At 38.3% G+C, this 27,455-nt stretch overlaps 2 protein-coding genes across 2 annotated transcripts in view; both read left to right on the top strand.

Annotated features, from left to right (window-relative positions):
* PPP6C (protein phosphatase 6 catalytic subunit) overlaps window positions 1–12,153 on the top strand; it is a 32,272-nt gene extending 20,119 nt beyond the window's left edge. Inside the window, exons 3-7 of the mRNA XM_024762392.1 lie at window positions 2,707–2,772; window positions 3,794–3,935; window positions 7,403–7,482; window positions 7,664–7,873; window positions 8,803–12,153. Coding sequence (XP_024618160.1) covers window positions 2,707–2,772; window positions 3,794–3,935; window positions 7,403–7,482; window positions 7,664–7,873; window positions 8,803–9,051 — 747 coding nt within the window. The 3' untranslated portion in view covers window positions 9,052–12,153. The remainder of the gene's footprint in view (window positions 1–2,706; window positions 2,773–3,793; window positions 3,936–7,402; window positions 7,483–7,663; window positions 7,874–8,802) is intronic.
* A 3,160-nt stretch (window positions 12,154–15,313) lies between these two features.
* SCAI (suppressor of cancer cell invasion) overlaps window positions 15,314–27,455 on the top strand; it is a 134,191-nt gene continuing 122,049 nt past the window's right edge. Inside the window, exons 1-2 of the mRNA XM_024762112.1 lie at window positions 15,314–15,443; window positions 16,001–16,045. Coding sequence (XP_024617880.1) covers window positions 15,391–15,443; window positions 16,001–16,045 — 98 coding nt within the window. The 5' untranslated portion in view covers window positions 15,314–15,390. The remainder of the gene's footprint in view (window positions 15,444–16,000; window positions 16,046–27,455) is intronic.

Raw genomic sequence — 27,455 nt, 5'->3', positions numbered from 1 at the left:
CTGTGATGAAATAGGAAGTATGCATAAAGCACATCTACTGCATATCAAAGAAAAATGGTTTGCTCCAAAGAAAAGTACTTGTGCAGTTCTTTGCATCTCCTGCTGAAATAGCCTCTTTTTTAAAATGGAACGCTGTTTTTACCTGAGAGAATGAATGACAAACTACAGGTATTTGGCAACTGTTTTGCAAAAGTGAACGAAGTGAGCCAGTCACTTCAAGGAAAACAATTGACGTTATTTGTTGCTGATGACAGTATTTGAGTTTTCAAGTGAAATATTGGAATTTTAGAAAATTTGAGTTTACCACCATGAGGCTACTAGCTTCTGATACTTAAAAGACTTTTCTGATGAGGTGAGTAAATTAACAAATATTTTTTGATGATGTATAAAGAAATTTCATTTCCATTTTCCAAATAACCAGTGTGTTACCCACTCAAAGTGTTAGACCAACTTATCTAACAGAGTTTGAGAAGAGACCAATTGTCAAGTTTTGATGTATTAAAAGAAGAATATGCACCATTATCTCTAAAGGTTATTAAAATTCTCTTCCCTTTTGTAACACATACCTGTATGAAGGTATGTGTTACACTTTAAATTTCTAATGTGGTTAATACTGATTCATATAACGTATAAACAAAATCTTTTTGGGGACCTGTAATTTTTAAGACTATGAGTGGGTCCTGAAACCAGAAAGTTTAAAAACTGCCGAGTTAGCCAACTATTTCCTTGCCTCTAATAATGGAATAAAATCCACTTCTCGGGATTGGTTTTGTTTTAAAATGAGAACATTTACAGAGTGTGTGTGATATGAAAAACATACAATAGGTGGTAGAAATTATTTGTGAAATACTGAGATGGGCTTCCAGTAATGTATGACAAGGTTAATTGTCTGCATATGTTTTCAGTAAATATTTATTATATTAAAGAATTTTGGAAAAAACTACCAATATGGAGTAGGAACTATGGGTCCCCAAAGCAGAATTTTTGATCATCCATTAAATATATGTAAGTTAAATGGAAACTTACAAAGCTTTTATTCAAGAATGTGTTTCTACAGACATCAGTAGTAAAGTCTAAGGACACTCTTTCACCACACTTTTATAGAAGCAATTGTTTCATAAAACTTTTTAATGTTTCCTTCCTGACTTAGAGTGTGTACATACTCAATTTTTACATGACAAAATTGTATAGTTATATTAGAGGTATAGTTTTGTGTTCCATTCTTTTCCCTAGTCATTTTCCCACTTTGCTACATAGTTTCCATTATAATCATTATTTATGACTGCCTAAGGTCCAGGTCTTTGAATTGGTAGATCATACTTTATTAATATTCCTTTATGTTAGTTATGAAGGTTGTTTCTTCTGTTATTAGAAATGATGCTATGATGCATTTTCTTTATGTTATACAGACTTTTTTTTTTTTTTGCCTTTAGGATATAGTCACAGAAGTGGAGTTACTAGGCCAAAGTAACACAAACACATATATGTATATGTGTATATATATACACTGAAAGTGTATTTATATATATATACTTATTTTTTTACTGCTCATATTGTATGTGATTGTATTCATACATATATATGATATACATACACACATCATATATATATCTGTGCGGTGGGAAGTGAGAAGTATATTCCTTCAAAGGAATGGATTCCACTTTGTAGAAATGGACAGCATATATTTTGAATAAATAATAGTCTACCAGTTGACTGAGACTGAATTTGTTTCATTTGTTTGCTTGCTAATTTTAAGAAGATAGGAAAATTTTATTTTAAACTTTCTAAAGTTTTTTTTTTTTTAAGCAAGTGACAACTCTTCAGACTTATGAAACATTGCTACAAAGGGTAGTACTTTCAGTAGTTAATCTTTAAATTACAGTTTTGTTCACTATGACTAATATTTCTGTACTGTTTTAAGTGTTAGAAATTTAAGTAGTAATACTACTTTCAAGTGTAAAAGATAGATGTGAAGGAAATTATTGGTTGTAGTTGGTATGGTATATTATAGTCAGTTCCTTTAATCTAAAATCCTTTTTCAGAAAAACTGTGGCTTTAGGAAGTAAGATTAGGATAATCGAGTTGACTGAAGTTATCAAACGCACATTTTTGTCAGTTAAATTTTCAGTCAAGTAGAATATGGTGAAATATACTATTCTTTTTCTACTGATTATTGAGAAGACTCTCCACAGCTGTAGAAGCTGAGGGTACACCTCTTCCAAAGTAGAGTGTAAGAAGGTAGGTTGATCTGCTCTTTACGACACTACAAAGTGTCATGTAAATTCATTCTTCCAAAGAAATTCTTATCCACTTGTTTCCTTATCTTTTGTCTCTTTAAGATAGATGCTGAAGGTGGGGCAAGGTGATTGGGTTAGCTTATTGACAGGTAATTGATAAATGATTTCAAATTTTCAAGTGATAGATGGGGAGAAGTAGGAAAGAAATTTGAAAGGGGGTTGCCTATAACATTAATGACTTAGGAATGATTTTAGTGATAACTGAGCTTCATTTTAGTGCTTTTTTTTTTTTTTTTAAGGCTTGGGAGCTGTGTGCTTGGCAGTTTAGTTTGCACTTCATTTCTTTGTATAAATGTGAATATTTGAAGTCCTCTTAATTAACTGCTTCTTTATACAGTTTGGCCTCCGTTTTATTATTTTACTCCTTCACAGGAATTTGTAATCAGCATATATTGCCTTTCTTTTATAGTTTTATGACCTTTGTGAACTATTCAGAACTGGAGGTCAGGTTCCTGACACAAACTACATATTTATGGTATGTAAACACCAGTGATGTCAAGTACTTATTTTAAATGGAAGGGATCTGACTTACTACATGTAAATTATGTAATAATTTCGTTGTCATGTGACAATCACTATTTAAATACGTGAAAAGGTGATTCTATGCTTTTCTACATTTTGCTGTGTCCTCTAGTTGAGAATAATTGCTTTTGTAAACTGCTGTATACACAGGACTGGGCTGTAGCCCTCAGTAATGGTTAGGCCGTAAAATAGCCCACAGGTTTAAGGCATAAATCTTCAGTTTACTGTTATTTTATCAGATTTTTTTTGAGCATTCATTTTCACCTGTTATTAATCTGTGGATTGATTAATATACACATATACACATTTGCTGTTAAGGTAGATATTTGCTTACTTTCTTTTTGTAATATAATGTTACTGTTGAACTTTTTCTGAGTCCTTCTGTTATTTTTCTTCCTTCTGAAAATTTCTGGGTCACTTTTCTAATCTTTTAGCTGTTTTCCTATTGGTCTAATATTGGCCCGAGTAAAACATAAATGGGAAGTGTAAATAGTATATCCTCTTATGCAGCTGTTAAATACAAAGCTAAATGTAGAATACTGTTATAATTATGGTAATTGCTTTTACAAAAAAACTATTTTCTTCAAGTTGACAGCTCTTTTGATACAGTTAAAAAGATTTTTGAAATTCATTTAAAGTTTTTTGATTCACACATGATCTTTTAGAAACATTTATTAATGTAGGTAACAGAGAATTGAAAAAATGGTGGTTTTGCAGGGAAAATCCTTGAGAGAATTGCACAGCAGGTTCCTGTAGGCTCCTGTAGCATAAGACTAGCACAAACATTTAGTAGGAACAGCTTATTTATTTCCATTTGAATTTTTTGTTAAAACCCAATTTCCAAATAATTCAATGTGTAACTCTTCATTTTTCTTATTTTGGGCTGTGTCTCTTGAGTTTGTGCCCTTTGGTATAATTTTTAAAAAATATTGTTGCTATTGTATTGTTTGTAACTGTAAATTTTTACTTTACAGGGTGATTTTGTAGACAGAGGTTACTATAGTTTGGAGACCTTCACTTACCTTCTTGCACTAAAGGCTAAATGGCCTGATCGTATTACACTTTTGCGAGGAAATCATGAGAGTAGACAGATTACACAGGTGTATGGATTTTATGGTAAGACCTTCTATTTCTCTGATTCTGAATATTGATTTACCTTCCTCTTTGGGAAAAAAGCCACACAAGTCATACATGTGCTTTTCATAGTAAAATTAGAAAATACAGATAATCTTTTTCCACTTTCTCACCTTTAACTCCTTTTCTTCCCTCAGTCAGTTGAAAATCTGACTATTGATATGTAGAGAGAACCATTCTTTTTTTTTTAAATTGAAGTATAGTTGATTTACAATATTATATTAGTTTCAGATGTACAACATAGTGATTCAGTATTTTTACAGATTATACTCCTTTTAAAGTTATTATAAAATATTAGCTGTATTCCCTGTGCTGTACAGTATATCCTTGTAGCTTATTAGTCTGAGAGAACCATTTTTAACTTTTTGGTGTATGTCTTTCTAGATCAGTGCCTCAAAGTGTAGTCCTCAGTTTATCTCACTGGAATCATTTGGGATGCTTGTTAAAAATGTAGGTTGCTAGGCGCCACTTTTGGGGTGGGACCTTAGAATCTGCTGAAAGGGAATGTTTTGCACACTCAGTTTGAGAACCTATCCTATATATATGTATGTGTGTGTGTGTTTATACATACGTGTGTACACACACCCCAAGCTAAAATGGGATCATACTTGTTTTTTAATATTGTGATCAGTGTTTTCACTTCATTGATGTTAGTTTATAGCTGTACTGTACTATACTGGATGGATGTACTGTAAATCTGTGTGCTTTCTCCAGAGAATACCAGGACCTCAGGTCATAAATAGAATGCAGCCATTAAAAGCAACATAGCTACTTCTGTAAAATTTTTATATGGTTGAAAGTTTTTCAAAATGAGGTTAGGAAGGTCTTTGAAGGAGGTAGATAACAGAACTATAGAGATTATTATTTTATATATATATATATTTATTTTTGGCTGCATTGGGTCTTCGTTGCTGTGCGCGGGCTTTTCTCTAGTTGCAGCAAGCGAGGGCTACTCTTCATTGCCATGCATGGGCTTCTCATTTCAGTGGCTTCTCTTGTTGCGGAGCACAGGCCCTAGGCACATGGGCTTCAGTAGTTGTGGCTCGCGGGCTCTAGCGCAGGCTCAGTAGTTGTGGCGCCCGGGCTTAGTTGTTCCGCAGCATGTGGGATCCTCCAGGACCAGGGCTCGAACCTGTGTCCCCTGCATTGGCAGATGGATTCTTAACCACTGAGCCACCAGGGAAGCCCTGTTGATATTATTAATAAGAATTTTCCTTGAACACAATTAAGGAAGATATTGAGAGATTTGAAAATATTAATTTCATAACCCTTTAGTTTTTAGACTTTATATTTTGAATTATCTTCTGTCATTATAAAGATAAGCTGAACTCTCTTACTCCTGATTTTGTCAGCCATTATCAATTATTAAATTGAGAAATTTGGCAGCGTATTGTTATCTATTTATTTATTTATTTTTGGCTGCCCCACGTGTCTTGTGGGATCTTAGTTCCCTGACCAAGGATTGAACCCGGGCCACAGCAGTGAAAGCCCCAAATCCTAACCACTAGGCCACTAGGGAACTCCCCGACAATTTATTGTTGATATACTGTTAATAGGAATTGAAAAGTTAGATGGCTAATATTTATCTCCTTTCTAGAAGTTACTTCAGATTTTCATTCACAAAATGCCAAATATCATTTGGAATAAAAAGTGTTTGATTCTTTTGCAAAATAATCAGTATTTTGGATAATACATTATGTGGTGTTAGCTCAGTGAAAGCAACTGGCTCCAACTGTATAAGATTAATGTTACATATATAATTACACCCCAGAATTTGACCAACATATCAGTGTAGGGCAAAAGAGGTAAAAGGGGGAGAGGAAGGAGGACATTTTAATCAAGATGCCTTGACTGAAGAAAATGACAACAACACAACATCTAGTATTGAATTTTTTTCATCCCAAGCTGTGCTCTAGTGTTCATCTATGGTTTTGTTTGATAAGAGGAAGCCCATCTGCTCCTCAGGAGGAAGACAGTTTTAGTCATCATGGAACTTAACATTGATTTTAAAGTAGTAAAAATGTCTATATATAGCTATTATATTGGGCCCTCAGTTCACACTGATAAATATATGGTTAGCAGTTATTATGAACCAAGTGCTTTGCTTATGTGTTAAGGTGAAAAATTCACAAGATTCCTACTGGTAAACTGAGCTCAATGTTAGAGCTGTCTCATGAGACGTTTACAATAAGGACCCTGCCTCACGTAGAGATATAATTTAGAAAATTATGAGGATTGACCATACCCCACAGTCTTATATCCTGTATCATTTTCAGCTGTACTTAGGGCAATTAGTGATACATCCATTTTTTTTCGAAATTAAGGAAGAAGCCAAAGAGCAGAACTTCATGGTATTAACTGAGAGAAGAGATAATGTACCCTATTAACTGTTGTAGACAGCAGAGAGAATGTTCAGCTGAGAATATGTAAGAACTGATTGGCAGTTTGCCCTTAGTGATGACTACAGGGGTACTTAATGGAACTCAAGTATGTAGTTGCACAATTTGCAGAAAATCTCAGAAGAGGCAACCTAGGCCTGAAAAATGTTGAAATGGGAATTATCCATGCTCTTCTAATTTGTTTGATTATCCTGCTAGAATAAGGTAGTCACATTAAATACATTACTCTGTTTGATAGAATTGCCCAGTATTTTTTTTTTAAGTTTATTTATTTATTTATTTGACCTGCGGGGCCCCACTTCCCCAACCAGGGATGGAACCTGCTCCCTCAGCAGTGAAAGCATGGAGTCCCAACCTCCGGACCGCCAGGAAATTCCCCCCGTATTAATAGTAAGACAAAAGCTTTTGCTTTGGGTTATGTGAAATTAATATTTAGCTCTTCTTTTTTTTTTCTTTTTTGTGGTACGCGGGCCTCTCACTGTCATGGCCTCTCCAGTTGTGGAGCACAGGCTCCAGACGCACAGGCTCAGCGGCCATGGCTCACAGGCCCAGCCGCTCTGTGGCATGTGGGATCTTCCCGGACCGGGGCACGAACCCGTGTCTCCTGCCTAGGAGACTGCACCACCAGGGAAGCCCAACTCTTCTTGATTATAGCATTTTGACTAATAATTTCAGCTGGTTCTTAGAGCCACTTCTGGAATGAAAAGCAGGACCACATTCTTAGACTAGTTAGACGCTGGTCTCCTTCTGGTTCTACATGGAGGACCTACTAGGGCTAACTATGTATCATAACTTGCCATCCTAGTTTAAGCAAATTTCTGTTGTCCCAGTATTAGATGTATTCTTTACTTATTTTATTTATTTATTTATTTTTTGGCCGCACCTCATGGCTTGCACGATCTTAGTTCCCTGACCAGGGATTGAACCCGGGCCGTGGCAGTAAAAGCGCTGAGTCCTAACCACTGGACCACCAGGGAACTCCCCTGTATTCCTTAGTTTTATCAGCAGATTCAGAACTTCATTAATGAGAACTCTTTGTTTCTCTCATAGATGAGTGCCAAACCAAATACGGAAACGCTAATGCCTGGAGATACTGTACCAAAGTTTTTGACATGCTCACAGTAGCAGCTGTAAGTTTTATGTAAATCTTTTTTTAAAAAAAAGCTCAAGTATTTTCCTGCCAGTAACACTTGGCATATTTTTATCTAATTGCCATTTCAGTTATATTGATATCATTAGCACTCACTGATGGATTTAGATATATGACTGAGTTTATTATATGTTCAACTCTTTGTTTTCCTTTTTTGCTAGTTAATAGATGAGCAGATTTTGTGTGTTCATGGTGGTTTATCTCCTGATATCAAAACACTGGATCAAATTCGAACCATTGAACGGAACCAGGAAATTCCTCATAAAGGAGCGTTTTGTGATCTGGTTTGGTCAGATCCTGAAGATGTGGATACTTGGGCAATCAGTCCCCGAGGAGCAGGTTGGCTTTTTGGTGCAAAGGTCACAAATGAGGTAAAGCCAGCATTTTCAGAAAAGTGGTTTGTTGGTTGCTAACGGACTACATAAAGAACTATGGTGGCTATATATACCAAACTTCTAGTCTAGTTTACTCAAACTGTGGTGGCTATGGATATCAGATTTCTTGTCTAGTTTATCCTGTATGTCTTTCCTTAATGTTAAATGAGATCACGTAATAAAAGCACCTCCTTTAGCATCCATTGGTACTATGTGTAAAATAAATGTTCCTTTTCTTTCAAACATTGCAATTAAGTAACGAGATAACAAGGGCAAGATAAGCAACTTTTTAATATATATATTTCTTTGTGTATATATTTTTAATTGAGATATAATTGACATAACATTGTATTCGTTTTATGTATACAACATAATGATTTGACATGTATTTATTGTGAATAAGCAATATTTTTGAGATTAACTACTTTCAGTTAAAAATATATATACACACACACTTACACATACACATACACCACAGGGTGAAGTAAAATCCAGCATAATGAAGTCAGAGAGCTAGTTTTATCCTGTCTGAGCCTCTGGTTCCTGAAGTTGCAAGAGAAGGATAATAAATCTCTTTCAGAATTTTGTAAGAACCATACTAAAGCCTCAGTAAATGATAGATATTGATAGTAATATATTTATTATTAAACCATAAAAACTTTGTTTCATATCTGATAGCACTTACAGAATGCTTTTCTTTCAGAAACTTCTAACTAATTATGTTGCTATGATTTCTATAACTCAGGCCAAAGTGGCTCTATAACTTATGGAAGTTAGTGGGGATAACTGTAGAATGGATTCTATAATCATGAGAGCTTTAGTAATTATAGTATTTATACTTTATTTAAATGCTTATTTTCTTATATATGTAGGTTGATTTTTTTTAAAATGTGCTGGATACTTAACAAAGCCTTTCTGAATTGCAGTTTGTTCATATCAACAACTTAAAGCTCATCTGCAGAGCACACCAGCTAGTGCATGAAGGCTATAAATTTATGTTTGATGAGAAGCTGGTAACAGTATGGTCTGCTCCTAATTACTGTTATCGTTGTGGAAATATTGCTTCGATCATGGTCTTCAAAGATGTAAATACAAGAGAACCAAAGTTATTCCGGGCAGTTCCAGATTCAGAACGTGTTATTCCTCCCAGGACAACGACGCCGTATTTCCTTTGAGGCCTTCGCCCATCCTGCTGACCCATTTTTCTGCCCTCTTACCCCAACTTTCGTGTATTACCCTCTACAATATACTTTTTATTGAGCACTTTGCTGCTGAAATGCTGCCTCTTGCCTTTTTTTTTAATTTTAAATTATCTAAATTTATTGTTTGTTATGGTGTCTATAGCAATGTTTTTCTATCAGTTTTCTCCCCCATCCCATCCCCGCCTTGGACTCATTTGAGAAGACTTGAGAAATGTCTTAATACTCACACTGCTGCATGTAGCTCTTGCTTATTTACTGGTCTATGGGAAACAGGATGTTTCCTTTTTTAAAAAAGCCAATTGACAGAACAGACTACACTGAAATACTCCTCCTTTTGTATTATTCAGTCTTTTGTTTTAGTTCGGTAAGTTTTAAGAAATTTCAGCAGCAAAGTTGTTATTCAGTGGGCACGATGGACTGCAAATGCCTCGAGTTATGTATACCTGTCCCAGCTGTAAACTTCATTTTCCTTTGTTGGATGATATTTTAAATGGATATAAAATAAATTGGTCTAAAGGGCTGCCCTCCTTGTTGTGTTTTTAAATTTTAGTTTAAAAACTGCTACAGCTTATGACTTTGTACATTAAGATAATTGTATTGATCTGTTCTCAGATTCCTTGTATTTTTTAATAAAGTAATCTTAAATAAAACCCAGATAGGTTAAAGTGTTAGAAATTTTAAACAGTGTACATTGTTAGCTGAAAGTTATTCTTTTTTTCTTTTTTCCTAATCGGAGTTCTTGACCCTTTGGTTATTAAGTTTAAAACTTCAACTGAAATTCCATACTATATATTTTAAAAAAAAATCACTAAACTGTGCCTAAAGAAATAACTGCCATATTAATGTTTGGGTTTATATCCTCTCTAGTAATAGAAAAACATTTAATACTTGTAATGCTGATGTGTTCATTTGATACCAGTTGAGTAGAATGTGATCAATCCAGTTTACAATCTATCATGAGTATCATTAAGTAAAATATATGTACTTTTCAATAGGAATCATTCTTACTGTAACACTTGACCTTAACTTTTAGAAAGTGTTCATTTTTTAACTGCAACTGGAAAGGTTGAAAAGTCAGGACTCTTGTACTTGTGAACTGTAATCTGAAGCAGATTTTTAAAAGTGTTGAAAAAACCAAATTGTCCTTTTTTGTAAAGGTCTGTGATACTATGTTTCGGCTTTGTGTAAGTAATTTGAATATCCAAAGGGTTGTGATGATCGGTTCTTGATATGCAACTGTCCACTTAATAAGGACAAGTGTTCCAGTGTCTCTTATGATTGTGGTCATAAATGATGCTGGAATTAACCATTTTATGAAATAGTTGGTATCCCTTTACTACTATAATTAATTTTTGTCATTCCAGGAAATCTTTGTGAAGCCAGCCAATTAATAAAGCACTTTAGCATCTGTTCAGGTAGTTTTGAAAACCAACTGTCCCCCTTCAGGATAAGAACTTCCAGGTTACCTAAAAATGCAATAAAAATCTTTATAGTCTAAGCTTCTTGGCACATAATTTTTCATCAGGGCTTTTCTTTTATTAAGCGAGCACAATAGTGTTTTGATTTTTTCCTCCAACCACACAGCTCCTTGTGTAGTTTTTAATTGTATAGCTGTAAGAAAGAAGTGGCTAAGACATTTGCTGCACACACTTGAACTGTTGGGTCAGTAGCTTTGTTTTACTGCCCTGACCCCAGTGTAATTCAGGGGGAAAGGTATTTTTATCTTACAGGGATATGTAGCTATGTATTTTACTAATTGTGAAACACTGGAAATTAATGATGCAGACAACTTGGTGTGGTCTTTGAACAGCTTTCTGCAGTATTTTTCTTTTCTGTTACCATAAATTGTATTTACGTGCTTTCTCTCTTCTGCATTTAAGTTGTACCAATAAAATTGGTAACCCTCAGCCCTTCCTTCCCATTTGACACTCCTTAGCTTAGATTGATGTAGTTGTTTTAGTTACCTGTGTAATGTGACTTTTATTTTTAAGTCATGGTGTACTGCATTTGATTGTCACTAGTTGGGCATGTGCCAATAATATTCTGTCCATTCCTTAATTGCCATCTCTGTTTTGCCTGATTTTTTTCTCTTCAACTGAATAATGGCTTTTTGCATGAAAAAAAAAGTTTTTACTATTAGACATGTAAAGGGAAGAGAGAGTGAATGTACTGGACTCTGTAAGCCTAAAAGGAATATTTGGATCCCTCTGATAAATAAGGGCTATGTACTATATAGAGTAATCATGTGGTGGAAAATACTTGCAAGTCATAGGTTTGTAGGCATGAGGCTCTGTTATTCCCTGTATCTAGGCTGAATGTAAAATCCCTTATGTTGTATTAATGGGGGTAATAACCATTTTTATTTGCCTATGATATACTTGGTTTCTAATAAAATGTCCTAGGCTCTAGTGAGAACTGTCTACTTTTAATTGCCAATTACTCCCCTTTCCTCATTTTCCTGATATGCTCTTGGCTAGCTTTTCCTAGGTTAATGCTTTTTCCTGAAAAATCTCACAACTCTAAATGTGTTCATTTGGGTGTGATCCTAAAAAGCCTGGATCAAGAGCACATCTTTAATATGCAACCTGCATCAATCTGTCCGGATGTCTAGAACTGTTGGAAGATTTTGATGTCTTAAACCCTGTGTTTCACTTTTGAAATAAGGTTTGAAATATTGTTCTTTGCATTAAGATTTGTGTGTTTTTGCTTTGTAAGCCCAGCACCAGGTTTTGGAAAATGCCTGTACTGTGAAAGCAAATACGAACTCTTTCTGAGCCTATTCCGTTGTCAGAAACAGAATTGCTTTCCATCAGCCTCCAAAAAATTGTGTATCTGGAGTCGAAGAGATTTAACAGCAAGAATCCAGATTTTTAAATGTACTTGTTTTCTAAATGCTAATGTTTGTAAAGCACCTTCAGTTCTTTGGATGAAAGGTGCTATATTCTCTCTGTAAATTAATAAAAAGATTATAGGAAGTTTGGCAAAAAAATTTATCTAATGCAGTCTGTCCCAACAAGAAGTTAGCATTTTATATAACACAATTTAAAAATTAAAAAATGCTTATTCCTTCACTTAGTTGCTTGACTAGTAAACAGAAGTGAAACTTTTCTTGTTCTGCATTTGACTCTTCAGTGTTCCAGTTCATTGTTACGTCCTGGATCCAGTGCCCAGAACGCAGCTTCATGAGATCATCACAACTCTTTCAATTGTGTATTTAAACTGTGCAGTCATGCTGATGAAATATACAGTAGTAAAACACCAAAAAGAAGCATTTGGAAAGTCCTCTAGCATGAAACCAAACACAGTAGATGCTCGGAGAAGGACCCTATTCCCCTCTTACTAGTTTTCTGTTTCCTTGTTAATCACTTGGTGAATATGTGCCTTTTGTAAGGCATATTACTCATGATAGTAAGCTTATGCTGGTTTGGATCATTCAGATGTTTTCTTAATTCAAAAATGCATGAAATTTATGAATTTTGTGTGCGTGTGTCAACAAAAATAATTATTGTGTAAGTATATTCCACTCAGTCCCTGGGCAGCCACTGTTCTCAGCACTTTGCTTTTTTATATAAATGGGAATGGGTTATGTATGGAGGCAATGGAATAGTGGAAAGAATATAGGCTTTGGGATCAATCTAGGTAAAAACCCCAGCTCTGCCAGGCAGTAATAGCAGCTAACCTGTATTGAGCACACTTAGCTAAATGCTGTACATGCCCTATTTTATGTCACCCCTACTATGGCTCAATGACTGTAGTACCTTTTTTTTTTTTTTTCTTCAGACAAGAAAACACACTTAGAGATCATAGGTAACTTGCCCAGGGTTGCACAAGAGAGCTGGAATGTGAACCCCTTTAGGGCATCCTAGAATAGTACATCTTAAGCAGTATTGGTTATTGTAGCTTTGTGACCTTGAGCAAGTTGGGTTTTCTGAATCTTAAAATTCTGTGTCTAAAATAAGAATGCCATACAGGGTTGATCTCAGGATTAAAAATAGCACATATAAAATACCCAGTCCCTGGCCCAAAGCTGCCATTTATTGAGGGCCCACTTACATATCATTTGCCCAAATTCAGTGTAGTTGGGAAGTAAGAATAATCTAAGGCAATATATAATTGCTGACATAGTGTGGTTTATGTAAGTACAACAAATTTGGAGAAGGAAATGTTTGAGGTAAGATGGAGTAATTGGGGAAGGCTTAAAAGAGGAAGTGTGAAATGTATACTAGAATGATGGGCCATGTATTTCATATAGTAAAAGCACAGAAATGGGGATTACTAGAACTTGGACATGATATGAAGGTAAACTTGAGGGTACTCCTTGGGAAAGCGTAAGAAATGAATAGCTGCAGCTCTGTTGACAATACCACGTATCAGAGAGGCGTTGGCCAATTGTGAAAGACCTTGAAAACCAAGCGGATGTTTTTAATTCATATATATATTTTTTTCTTCTTTTTTGCGTTTTGCGGGCCTCTCACTGCTGCGGCCTCTCCCGTTGCGGAGCACAGGCTCCGGACGCGCAGGCTCAGCAGCCATGGCTCACGGGCCCAGCCAGTCCGCGGCACGCGGGGCCCTCCCGGACCGGGGCACGAACCCGCGTCCCCTGCATCGGCAGGCGGACTCCCAACCACTGCGCCACCAGGGAAGCCCTTAATTCATATTTTAAGAAACATAATGAGTGACATTCAAGATTAGTCTCCTAGTTAAGTTGATCCTCCCCACCAGGACTCCTCCTACCACATCTCCCCTAGTCTTCTCTGACAAATGATTCTGAGGTTCTCTCTCTTTTCTGGCTTGGTGATTATAAGGGTGGATATTGTTTGTTGGTATTGAGGGGATTTATGGTTCTGTTATCTTGGGATTATGTAAAATATTAATTTGGGGAGCCAACAGATGTTCAACTTTGTTTTTCCTTGTCAATGCCATTTTAAAGGTCCCATTACAATTTACCATCATCATCATTTTATAGAAAGATGTAAAAAGAGCCATCTCAGAATAAAGGACAGCCCTTTACACCAAATAAATTCGGCTTTATGAAAAACTATAGTAGTCTCATTTTTACCATTTGTGAAGATCAGTAAGAGATTTGTCCCCAAACTTTTGGTGTGTATAATTCTAGGCTGTCACATTATTGATGCATAAAAGCGTATTCTGATAAAACAGAAATAGCTTAAGAGAAAGTTTTATGCCTCTTCCCAGCTCCAAATATATGCCGAGGATCTACCAAACAAAAACTACACAGGATTGCAGAAAGACTGAAGGGGATTCTACCTTAGAGGAAGAATTTTGTTAATATGTTACTGAGTTATGTCTTATTTTCAAGGATGGCCTTGTTAAAGTAGAAGAGAAAAGGTAACTGACTTATAATGCTTATGTGCTGGTAGTCTTGCATGCTTAGGTCTGTCAACAACCCTAAAAATGCAAGGAAATTTATTTTAAAATTGATTAGCTGGAGTAGAAGTCACAAGGATCTGCAGTATCACAGGACAGTTAGCAGCATATTCAGGGGTCAGTTCCGTTTAGGCATTTAAGAACCGAACACATTGCTTTTGGTTACGGCATCAATTCTGTTTGCAGGGTTGATTTTCCTTTCTTGGTAATTTATTTTAAAAATCTCTTGCTTTCTTGGAAGCCTGCACCCAAGCTTGCTATCTCTTCTGCAGAGGATTGAGCATCTAAACCACACTTTATATTGATAGATTCTTACAGTTTTCTTGCCGGATCCTCTGTGAAGTGTTATCTGTGAGCTCTAACCATTTCAGCATGATGTAGTCAGGGACCGGATATGAGGTGGTTCAAAATGAAGCTCATTTTGGAGACTTACCTCACTATCGCACCTGCCAGAGGAGTTTGGGAAATTGCAGCGCTTAGCTGTTGCTCCTGGCGTGGTGCAGTGTTGAGGGGCGCCAGCAGGTGTGTGGGATGCAGGACTCAGAGCCAGAAGAACCTGCCCGCCGCAGGTGTCTGGCGCCGGAGATGCAGTTTTTACTTTCGACCGCACGGTGGCGCTTAGATCTCCCCGGCAGTGTTAGCAGCCTCTAACGCACCTCCGCCGCCACCTGCAGTCTCAACCAAACTCTAGGTGGCGGGATGTGACGGCCCGAGCGTCCAATCGGCCTCCAGGCTTTCGGCCACACTACGGCTCTAGCCAATGGGAGCTGAGGAGAGGCGCGGAGGAGGCGGGCCCTGCGGCAAGCCTGGCAGAGGCGCGAGGCCCTTCGCCCGCCTCTCCGCCTACTCCAGCCTCCGCCGCCTCAGCTTCCCGAGCGAGCCCTACGGCCGCCGGAGCAGCTCCCGCGGCGGAGCAGGAGCCGGATGGTCAGAGGAGCCCGGCAGCCCCAGCAGCCGCGGAGTCGCCTGGCCCCAAGGTGGGGCGGGGGCTGAATGGAGGTCGGGGTTGGGGATGGGGCGCGGGAGCGGGCCCAGGGCAGCAGCTTGGGGCCGTGAAGCATTCGGGGCGCCGAGACTGGAGGGGCGGTCGGGCTGCGGGGAATTCGGGGGGCGCCAAGGGGCGGCGGAGCGGGCTAGGCGGCGGTCGCATCCTCCAGACCGGATGAGAGGGGCGTGTGAGGGATAAGCCGGAGGGGCTTGCGGGGGTGGTGAAGCAGACAATGAGTAGGTGGCGGTGGGTGGTTTTGGGGAGCTGGGCTGTGACGAATAGGAGGTGAGGATGGAGTGAGAGACCAGGAGGCAGAGCAGGGTTTTGGCTAAGCAGACATTAGGGGAACGGTGAGTCCCAGGATCGCTTGGTCTTGGTATTTAGGGGAAACAGAACGTAAGGCATTTGTAAGGTCAGACAGGTATGGGCTTAGACAGCCTGTAGTGCTCGAGGGTGGTGCGTTGAGTTCTTGACTGGCACAGTAGGGCCCGCAGATGTGATCTTATATGTTACTTTTAGTTACCATCTTATTTGTTTGGTCTACAGACTGACTGGCACAGTGGAGAAACCACCTCGAAAACGGAAAAGCAGGTAAGGCAAAATGCCTTCCCAATTTTGCTTCGTGTTTTTTTCCGTTTGCTTGGCTGCACCTATACTATACTGCATAATTATACACTGTCAGTAGATGAAGTTTTTTACTTAGCTCCTTTCTTAATGAATATAACTATCTGCAAGCTCTGTCTTCCAGGACTTCAAAGTACTGCCTGTACTTTTTTTTTTTTTTTTGGTATTTAAGATTATGTGGGAAAGAGATGTGGATAATTGAGAAGGCCTAGTTTTTTATGTTAGCCGTAATTTCAACTTCTTCACCAGCTCTGTTTAAAAAGCTAATGTTTATTGAACATCTGCTGTGTGCCAGGTACCATGTGCAAGTGCTTATTTGTGTTATCTTCTGTAATCCTTGAAACACCCCAAGGAACTGTGTACAGTTATCACTGTTTTAACACAAGAGAGAACTGAGGCAAAAGAGAGGCTGAGCATTTATCTAAGATCACACATCTCATAAGTGATAGAACCAGGATTTGAATCCCAGCAGTCTGACCCCAGAGCTGAAGCTCTTAACCATTATACTATAATGCCTCTAATAAATATACAATTGAAAATAGGTTTTCTTTTTTTTAAAATTAATTAGTTTTTGGCTGCATTGGGTCTTCGTTGCTGTGTGCAGACTTTCTCTCGTTGTGGCGAGCGGGGGCTACTCTTCGTTGCGGTGCACGGGCTTCTCATTGCGGTGGCTTCTCTTGTTGCGGAGCACAGGCTCTAGGCGCACGGGTTTCAGTAGTTGTGGCACAGTGGCTCAGTAGTTGTGGCACACGGGCTTTGTTGCTCTGCTGCATGTGGGATCTTCCTGGAACAAGGCTCCAACCCGTGTCCCCTGCATTGGCAGGCGATTCTTAACCACTGCGCCACCAGGGAAGTCCCGAAAACAGGTTTTCTTATTGCTTTTACTGTTTTCATTGTACGTAGAGTCTAATAAGCAGTTGAACTATAGGAAGATAGAAACAAAGGGCTTAGGTAGTCTGCAGCAAGTGCATTGTTCCTTGAGTAATGAAGAGCATGCATCCATTCCACAAGCATTTCTGAGCACATTCCATGTGTCAGGTACTACATAGCAATTCTGTGTAGTCATTCGAAGATTCCTTTTTCATGGATGTAGGCATTGGCCTGGAGAAAGTAAGTTACAGTAGTGAGGATGTGACCAATAGGACCACTGTAATAGTTAATTCTTGCTAAGTTATTGATGTTAATACACAGTGAACCTTAACAGTAGGTAGATGTGAAATGCTGATGGTGGAAGGTGCAAACAGCCAAAGTTCCTTTGTCACTCTTTAGGCCTGTGTGGGCCAATGTGGTAGCCATATATGGCTGTGGAACACTCAAAATGTGGCTCTCATGACTGAGGAACTGGATTTTTAATAAATATTGTTAATTGTAATTAATTTAAATTTTAAAACCGATATTTAATTACTGGAAAATGTTTATGTCTGGAACAACTTGGGTATGTGAATTTGCTTTTTCATCTGTAAATTATGAAATCTAAATACAGATCAAATTTTTCCAATGAAAATTTAACGTCCAAAGTGAGGCATATATCTAAGTATTAAAAAACACACCAAATTTCAGATTAGTACAAAAAGTACATGGAAAATTTCTCATTACTAATTTTTATGTCAATTATTTCATGAAATAATATTTTAGATATATTGGATTAAATAAAAGTATTACTCAAATTATTTTCAGGTTTTTTTATTTTGACTTTTTCTAACATAACTATTGGGAAAGTAAAAATTACATATATGGCTTGCATTATATTTTCTTCTTGATAGCCCTTGTTTAACTTTCATTACCCCACTGCCAGACTCTTGGAATAGCCTCCTGACTGGGTTCCCTACCTTGAATCTGTAATTCATTCACATACTGTGCAAGTTGATCTTCTAATTCTCAAGCTTAAGATCCTTATGTGGTTCCGCTTGTTTATTGAACATAATTTAGACTTTTTAGTGTAATCATAAAAAGACACTGCCCTCTATTATGATAAATCATAATGGAAAAGAATATAAAAAAATGTATATGTATGTTTAACTGAGTCACTTTGCTGTATAGCAGAAATTAACACAAAATTGTAAATCAACTATACTTCAATTAAAAAAAAAAAAAAAGACTGCCTTTATTTCACTTCTATCTTTCTTTCCAGCCACAGTTGAGTACTGTGGCCAGGTACTCAATAACGGCCAAATTCTCAATAATGGATCTGCTAAACGTCCAGTAATTAATTGACTTAACTTACTGGTGAACGCTTCACAATGAACTAATTGCTGAATGTAACTCTATGTCCTGTTTGCCATTCCCAGAACTTATGTTTGGGTTTTTGCACATGATTTCTCTTTCTCTCTGGAATACTTTCTCCCCGTTCCTTGGCAAGCTCCCCACCTTTAAGACTTCCCTCAAACATCACATCTTCCATGCAAACTTTCTACCCTCTCCTTCACCTTCCTCTTCTCTGCTTTGTTTGTTCCTATGATAGCCTGTAGATACACCTAGGTGTAATGGTTTGAGCTGAATTTGAATCTTAGCTCTGTCAGATACGCGTTGTGAGATCATATGCAAGTTAATAAACCTCTCTGAGCCCCAGCTTCTTCATCTGTATAACGGAACTAATAATAGTTCAACCATTATAGGGTTGTAAAATGCTTAGTATAGTGCCTGGCACGTAGAAAGTATACAGTAAATTTTAGGTTAAAAAGCACCTATTAGGGCTTCCCTGGTGGCGTGGTGGTTGAGAGTCCGCCTGCCGATGCAGGGGACACGGGTTAGTGCCCCGGTCCGGGAAGATCCCACATGCTGCGGAGCGGCTGGGCCCGTGAGCCATGGCTGCTGAGCCTGCGCGTCCGGAGCCTGTGCTCTGCAACGGGAGAGGCCACAACGGTGAGAGGCCCGTGTACCGCAAAAAAAAAGCACCTATTAAATACCTTTTATTTCCCACTTCTTTTCAAAATATGTACAGTATGAAGGATTAAAAATAAAGATATTAAGGCAAAAAACATGAGAGAATACTAATGAAATTAAATCAGTGGCAAAGTTATTATATAGACTAGACAGTTACCAAAGGTAGGTTCCATATTTGGCTCTGAGTTTCCTAGAACAAAAGCTAAGAAGAAAATAAAGCTCAACTTGCAGGTTCATGGTGTCTGTAAAATCCAACACATGTTTAAGAGAGGCACACTTTTTTTGACTTTCAGAGAAAAATTTCTCTCACTGGTTTTCATAATGGGGACACTGTGGTTTTGTGGGGGAAAATAAACCCAATGACAAATATAGTAGGAAGTTTTTTGTTGTTGTTGTTTTTTAAGATTGCTTCTTATAATGCTTCTCAATCCAGGTTTAGGTAATACCAGTGAACATCCTCCGAAGAGCCACAGCAACTGGATTTAGGTATACTGCTCACCGATGGTTTGGCTTGGTTCAGAGATAAGGAGGAATGAGTAAGCTGTAGGGACTGTGCTTATCCTCAGCACCTAGAATGGTGTCTGGCACTTAGAGAACGTTTGATAGAATTATTGAATGAATAATTTGTTCCATGAATATTATTTCTGTAATCAAGTTTTGGTAAGCATCAGGCACCAATGAGGGCACACATTCCGCATGTCTAAGGTCAGATCCTGATTGAGTCAGCATTTTGACCTGAATGGACAGCCAGCATACATCTCTAAAGAGATCCTGTGGACGAGACCAAGATTTTCTTCAGAAAGCAGGTCTGGGATTGCTCTAAAAATAGAAAAAATAATGGCCAGGTAAGCTCTAAAGGTGGATTATAGAGAGAAGATGTAATGGTTGTAGCCAGAAATTATTTATAGCTGTTTTTATGAGTTGTATACTGTGGCCATAAAATTCTCAACATCAAATGATACAACTTCCTGGTGAACACTGCAAGGTGAATTAATTGCTGAATGTAGCCTTAAATATCCCTTTGAGTTGGCCTGCTGTGTAGAGTTGTTGACTGTTACACTGTGTATCCTATTGCATTTTAGGAAACAGTTGCCAAAAATGTGATTTTTATTTTAGGATCGTTGCTATTAAGTCATTCTTTTTGATAGACATTAGTTTAGTGGCTGAGTTATCTTTTGAGAACATTCCTAGTGGACCAAACTATAAGACAGTTTAAGAAAAACTGAGATAATTTGAATAAGCACCACATGGCCGACGGTTACCAGTTCTTTGTGTCTTCCCTCCACCCCCACCACTAAACATTTGTTTCCCTTCCTTGGTTCTTCTTTGAGCCTCGAGTACTGAGGGGGTGCTCACTAGAAGCATCTGAACTAACAAGTGCATTGGTGGTAAGAGGGAGGTAGTGTGGGATGGGGCTTTGGTGGTCCAAAATAATGTGATGCTGTTTAATGCTCCTGACAAACTGTACTAGACTGAGAGGAATTTTAAGATTAGGAAACTTGATCTCTATGTGGTTTTGGAAAATTCTGAAGGCTTCAATATGTTTGTTAATAAAGTTTGGGTTATTAGTTAGAGAATCCTTTCAGATCCTATTAGGAGCAAGACCCATTTGTTTAGGATTCATGTCATAATAGGATTCATGTTGATTAAAGCTTTATTGTATGATTTGTGGTGTGTGTGTGTGTGTGTATGTATGTAATTTGTTTGAATTACAGTTGAATTAAAAACAACCTTCAAATGCTTTCTAGTTCTGGGTACTAGGGTTATAGACATGAATGAGATACGGCCCCTGCTGGGGAAAAGCTCGTACATTAGTGGGGAAGACAGACACAAAAATAAGGTGTTGTAATTGACTTTGTATGTACACAAAGAGTTTATAGTAATTCTTCGTACTGGTAGTGAGGGCAGTTTCTACAGACATTTCACCTAGGGTCTGAAGGTTTAGAAGGTGAATTTCGGCAGTCGTGTGACTGTTGAAATGATAGAGAGTAGAGCCGGGATGTAGACTGACAAATGATGAAGTCTTAGGTGAGGTGAATTCAGGACCAGTGTCAGGTGTGGGAAGAAAGATGTTTTTAAATGCTTGGGCTGTTGTGTCAGTTTAGAAATTACGCAGTAGTTCTCAACGAGGGATGATTTTCCCTCCCAGGGGGCATTTGGCAATGTCTGGAGACATTTTTGGTTGTTACAACTCAGGGTATCTATTGGGTAGAGTCCAGGAGTGCTGCTGAACACCTACAGCGTACAGGACAACCTCCGAACCAAAGAATTGTCCTGCTCAAATTGTCAGTGATGCTGAGGTTGTGAAATCCTGAATTAGAGTTTGAATCCTAGCTCTTCCTAATACTAGCTTTGGGTTCTTGGACAAAGTACTTGCCAGATGCACGTAATGATAGTACCCACCTTGTAGAATTATTACTCTCCTCTAGTAGCATATAAACTGCGTGAGTACAGAGATTTTTGTTTTCCTTGCTATTCTGTTCCCAGCACTAGAACATTGCCTCACATATAATAGGTACTCAGTAGCTCTTTGTTGGATGATTCAATGAATTGGCTTATTTTTAAAAATAAATTTTATTTTATTTATTTTTGGCTGCATTGGGTCTTCGTTGCTGCACGCGGGCTTTCTCTAGTTGCGGTGAGCGGGGGCTACTCTTCGTTGCGGTGCACGGGCTTCTCATCGCGGTAACTTCTCTTTGTTGCAGAGCATGGGCTCTAGGCGCACGGGCTTCAGTAGTTGTGGCATGCGGGCTTCAGTAGTTGTGGCTTGTGGGCTCTAGAGCGCAGGCTCAGTAGTTGTGGAGCACCTGCTTACTTGCTCTGCGGCATGTAGGCTCTTCCCGGCCCAGGGATCAAACCCGTGTCCCCTGCCTTGGCAGGCAGATTCTTAACCACTGCGACACCAGGGAAGTCCCTGAATGGCTTATTGAGAGGATTCATTGAGATAATGAATGTAAAATACATGATAATGTTACCTGACATACATTAAGAACTCAATAAATGATAGCTGTGACTATCCTTAGTTTGAGTATTTTTATTTTGCCTTTCCTTCCAGTGTTTTTAAAAATCAGCTTTACTGAGGTATTATTTACATGTGATAAAAGTCACCAATTTTAAGTATACAATTTGAGGAGTTTTGACAAATGTATACAGTTGTGTAACCACCCACTGCAGTTAGGATATAGAACACGGCTGTCCTGCCGCCTCCCCCCCTACACACACACGCATTTGCTCATGTTTCCTTGCAGTCATGGTTCTGGCAACCACTGGTCTTTTTTTCCTGTCACTATAGTTTTGTCTTTTCTAGAACTTCATATAAGTGAATCATTCAGCATGTAGTCTTTTGTGTCTAGCTTCTTCCACTTGGCATAATGCTTTTCAGATTCATTCATGTTATTGTTTGTAACTGTAGTTAATTTCTTCTTATTGCTGAGGAGCATTTCATTGTATGAATTTACCACAGTTTGTTTCTCATTCACCAGTTGATGGCTTGTTGCTTGTTTTTGGCTAGTATGAATACAACTGTTACGAACATGTGAGTTAATAAGTCTTTATGCAAACATATGTTTTCACTGCTCTTGAGTAAATGCCTAGAAGTGGACTTGCTGGGTCTTATGGTAAGTGCACGTTTAGGTTTTTAAGAAATTGCCAAACTGTCTTCCAAGGTGGCTGTACTATTTTGCATTCCCACCAGCACAGTGTATGGGATTCCATTTGCTCCATGTCGTTGCCAATGCTTGGCATTCTTTTTAAGTTATATTGAGGTATGTAATTGGTATACAATACGCTGAACATATTTAAAATGTACAATTTGATAAATTTTGACATATATGTACCCCCTTTGCCATTCTGAGGGTGTGCAGTGATATCATTATGTTTTTGTTTGGCATTCCTATCATTTCTTTTGTGGTTTCCTATTCAAATCTTTTGCCCATTTTTTGGTCACTTTTTTGTCTTCTTATATAATAGTTATAAGAATTCTTTATATATTCTGAAACTTCTTTATCAGGTATGTGTTTTACAGATTTTTTTCCCTTAGTCTATGGCCGGCCTTTTCCTTTTCTTCACAGTATCTTGGGGAGCTTTTAGCTTGAATAGTAGGTTGGATGGGAACACATTTAATTGAGGCAGCAGATCCAGGAGCAAGTTCAGAAGGGTAAGAGTATGAGTTTATTTTAGCTATATGGAGTGTAAAGTGCTTCAGTGTACCATCTTTAACCAGGCAGATGAAAACATGGGTCTGGAGCTGAGGAGAGAGATTAGGGCTTGAGGTACGGATTTAGAAGTCAACGGCAAACACTTAGTGATCCAAGTCATGGAAAAGAATGAGATAACCCAGAGAGACCATGTTGAGTGAAATGTGCAGATGGCAATAGAATGTTACAGTACCTGGTGTAGAAGTAAACCAGACAGCTTTGTCTTTTGGATGTTCTCTCTTTGCAGTATTATCTGTCCATTGCAGTCTTTCTGTAGGTAGTCATCAAACAAGGAGTGCTTATCTCTGGGAGACAGATCTCTATACAGCGAGTACACTCTTTGGTGAGAAACAGACTCTGGAGGTACTTATGTGGAAAACTAGGGGAATGTCTTCTAATCTACATTGAAAAACAGGAATATTGCAGAGTTTCTTTGTGGTAGTGTTTGCCTCAGCAGTATCCTTACACAAAGGCAGTGGTTTTGGTAAAGCTGTTTCATGTAGCATGTATCGGTGAAAACCTAGGGCAAAATGCCAGAATTTAATTCTGTGGAAGCAGACTCTGGTGGGGGGAGCCCAAGAGAGGATGGTCAAAGTATTCGGTATTTTCGTGGTAATGTTTTATTCAAGAATTAAACCTAGACTAGCTCAAGCAGTGGTTTTCAGCAGTGCTCAAAAAGAGCCCAGAGGTTCCTTGGCAGTAATTCAAGGGCTTCCCCGGGGGTTGGGATGCCAGTAGTAGTCAGAAAAGGGTTAAGCAGACTAGCTCGCCTTTAAGGCTCTAGATCTACTTTTCTGTATGTATGTATATTTTTAATATGGAGAATTTCAAATACAGATAGAATACTACAGTGAACCTGAATTGTTCATCACCCAGCTTGAACAATTATCAGCTCAATTCCCATTTCACCTATATACCCACATACTTCACCTGAAGTGTATTTTATACATATCATTCATCTGTATCATTTTAGTATGTATTGTTGAAAGATAGGGACTCTTTTAAAGCACATAACCGCAATTCCATTAATAACTTGAAAATTAGCAGTATTTCCTTAATATCATTAAATTTGTCATCAGTGTTGAGATATCCACAGTTGACTAATTATTTATTAAAAAATTGTTCAAATCAGGATCCACATAAGGTTCAGAACTGGCAATTTGTTGATTAGATCTTAAGTTTAAAAAAAAAATCTATAGTTTCCCCACTCTCTTTTCCCCCATGCTGTTAATTTGTTAAAGAAAGCATGCTTGTTATTAAGTTTCCCACAATCTGAATTTTTAATTTTCTAAAAGGTTGAGGTATGATTTATATTGATAACATTTATAATAATGAAACTTACCTATTTTAGTGTACAGTTTTCTGAATTTTGACAAATGCACACAGTTGTGTAACCGCCGCTGCAATCATAATATAAAACATTTTCATCACTCCCCCAAATTCCCTTCTGTCCCCACTGACCAACTGGCAACCACTGACCAGTTTTTCTACAGTCTGAATATTGCTGACTCTCTCCCCATGGTATCATTTACCATGTTTCTCTATTCCCTGTGTGTCTTATAAATTTGGAGTTAGAACTAGTTTTAGAGACTTGATGAGATTCAGGTTTTATTGGTTTTTGTTTGTTTTTGAAAGAATACGTAATAGGAGTGGTGTGTAGTTCCATCAAGGCCTCTTTGTTTTTTTGCGGTACACGGGCCTCTTACTGTTGTGACCTCCCCCACTGCGGAGCACAGGCTCCGGACGCGCAGGCTCAGTGGCCATGGCTCATGGGCCCAGCGCATGCGGGACCTTCCCAGACCGGGGCACGAACCCGCATCCCCTGCATCGGCAGGCAGACTCTCAACCACTGCGCCACCAGTTTTGTTTTTTTTTTTTGCTGTTAGGAACTCATAGTAATGTGTCTATAATTTCATTTGAGGTTACAAATGGTGACATTCTAAATCTTTCATTCCTTCTTCATTACTAGCTGGAGTGCTTTTATAAAGAGAAGTTCCCTTGTTGACTTAATTTTTTTTTTTTTTTTGAAATTAACATGCAAATTGATGGTTCCATGACATTTGAACACATGTATAGATTCCTATAACCACCACTACAAGAAGAGTAAGGAACATTTCCATTACCCCCAAAACTTGCTTTTGCTGTCCTATTGCAGTCACATCCTCCTTGCACGCCCAGCTCCTTGGCAACTGATCTGTTTTTCATTGACTGTTAAATTTTCCTTAGGTACAGTTTGTAGAAGGAAAAGCAGAATAAATGCTTGTCCCCCTACCCCTTTCTTTTTTTTATAGCAGATTTCAATATGAATTGGTTTCCTAGCATGCTCCAAAGGTGACTGGCTTTCTTTCTTTATTTTATTAATAATAATATTATCAACTCGTGGATTTAAACGTATGCAATGAATTTCCATCCAGCTTGGTTATTTTTCATGTTGATGTTCATATTGACCAGTGGAAGTCTCTTCTAAATTGGCTCTTGGGTCTTTTTGACACGACTCCAGTAGAGTAGCTTCCTCGTTGGACAAGGTACTCCAGACACATCTTGTATGTTTTCTACTTAGGCCTAGAATCGGCCATTCTCCAAGGAGACCTATCTATTCTAGCATCTTCTGCTTCTAACTATCTGTTTTATATTCTGAGAGTCTATCTGAAAGAAAGAACTGTATAATCTAAAAGTAGTTTTGAAAGCAGCAAATCCAGAAGAATGGATTATATACTGTGTTCTTTCATAATCTACGAAAAATGTATTTTTTCATTTAGGTTTTTTATAAAGGTTGAATAGCACACAATTAGGACATATTTTAGGTCAAGATCCTGAAGTATAGGTAATCTGCAGTGCTGGTTATGGTTGGATCTATTGAGAGAGCAGGTAACTGACTTGTGAATTATGTGGTAGAATTGATTTTTCGTTTTTATGGAAATTGTGAATCCCCAACCTAAATGGATGGCTTTCCCACAAGGCCAGGATTTTTTTTTCTTTTTGGTCGCATTGCGCAGCATGCGGAACTTCCCCGACCAGGGATTGAACCCGTGCCGCCTGCAGTGGAAGGCTGGAGTCTTAACCACTGGACTACCTGGGAAGTCCAAGGCCAGGATTTTTTCAGAGAGGGTAGCAAACCCAGGCGGATACACATGGATATATAATTAATTGCTTAATATTCTATATATTAGGAGAGTAAAGCCTGGAAAAATTTGGGAGTAATATATTGGTGATGGAAAAATCTTAATATTTTGATGGAGCAACTTGTTTGGAACTTTTTTGAAACCACCAAGATTAGTGAATTGTAAAAGATATCCATAAGGTAGTGAATTAATTGGCCATATAGTCAGTATGAATCTTATTTCACAATATCAGGTAACCATGCGTTACTATATATATTATTTATTTTAAATGAAGTTAAATCCAACCTTGGGACACCCCCTCTCCCCCCAGTCCTATCAAACTGATGAAAAATTCAATCTTAGGGATTAAGAATGGGCATCCACCCCTCCTCAGGGTTGTACAAGAATCTGAGAGGCTTGTGAGGAACCAGGAGAAGGGTGGAAGGTTATTTTATGTCCACTGTGGCTGTGCCTGGTAAGCATGTTGTCTAAGAGGGTGTGGGTCCTTGGTGTTTGGCGGCTCTAGTAGTTACGGCTGACTTGAGGCACAAGAATCTTTGCCAGGTATGGGGATTCTGGTGCAGAGGTTTCAGCTTTCCCAGGTACAATACATACCCGTTCCCTGTAAAGACTTGTCACTTGTCCTTTATCTAGAACACTGCTAGGAGGTGGAATTGCAAGGCCCCTCTTTTTGTGAGTCCCAAAGCTCTCTTTCCTCTTCCCAGTTAAATTACCCCCTTTTTTCTTCTAGTTTCTACCTTTCTGCCCTCAAAGGCACTATGTTTCCACCCTTCCCTCAGATAATCTCCTCAAGGAGTTCACATTTTCGGAAAACAAACACAAACCTCCCTTGAGGCAAGGACTGTTTTCTTGGGGATTGGGGAATACAGTGAGAATAAAACGTCCATTGATGTCTTAATAACTTACCCAGCTACTTTTTTTTTTCTTTTTTTCCCCTCAATAATTCCTTTAGTCCCTGTGGTGGTTTTAAAGAACTGTGTACAAATTCTTTGATTCTCCTTTCTTTAAAAGATGGAGCTTAATTCTCCCCTTGAGTGTGGGGTGGACTTAGTGACTCACTTCTAGGGAAGAGAATACAGAAATAATGAGATGTCATTTCCCAGATCAGGTAATAAGGAGTCTTCCTTTTCTATCTTGGGTATTTCTCTCTCTCTCTCTCTCTCTCTCTCTCTCTCT

Source organism: Neophocaena asiaeorientalis, unplaced genomic scaffold, assembly GCF_003031525.2.
Source record: "Neophocaena asiaeorientalis asiaeorientalis breed wild unplaced genomic scaffold, Neophocaena_asiaeorientalis_V1.1 scaffold78, whole genome shotgun sequence".
Taxonomy (NCBI): domain Eukaryota; kingdom Metazoa; phylum Chordata; class Mammalia; order Artiodactyla; family Phocoenidae; genus Neophocaena; species Neophocaena asiaeorientalis.
This window is presented reverse-complemented; position numbering and strand designations above follow the sequence as displayed.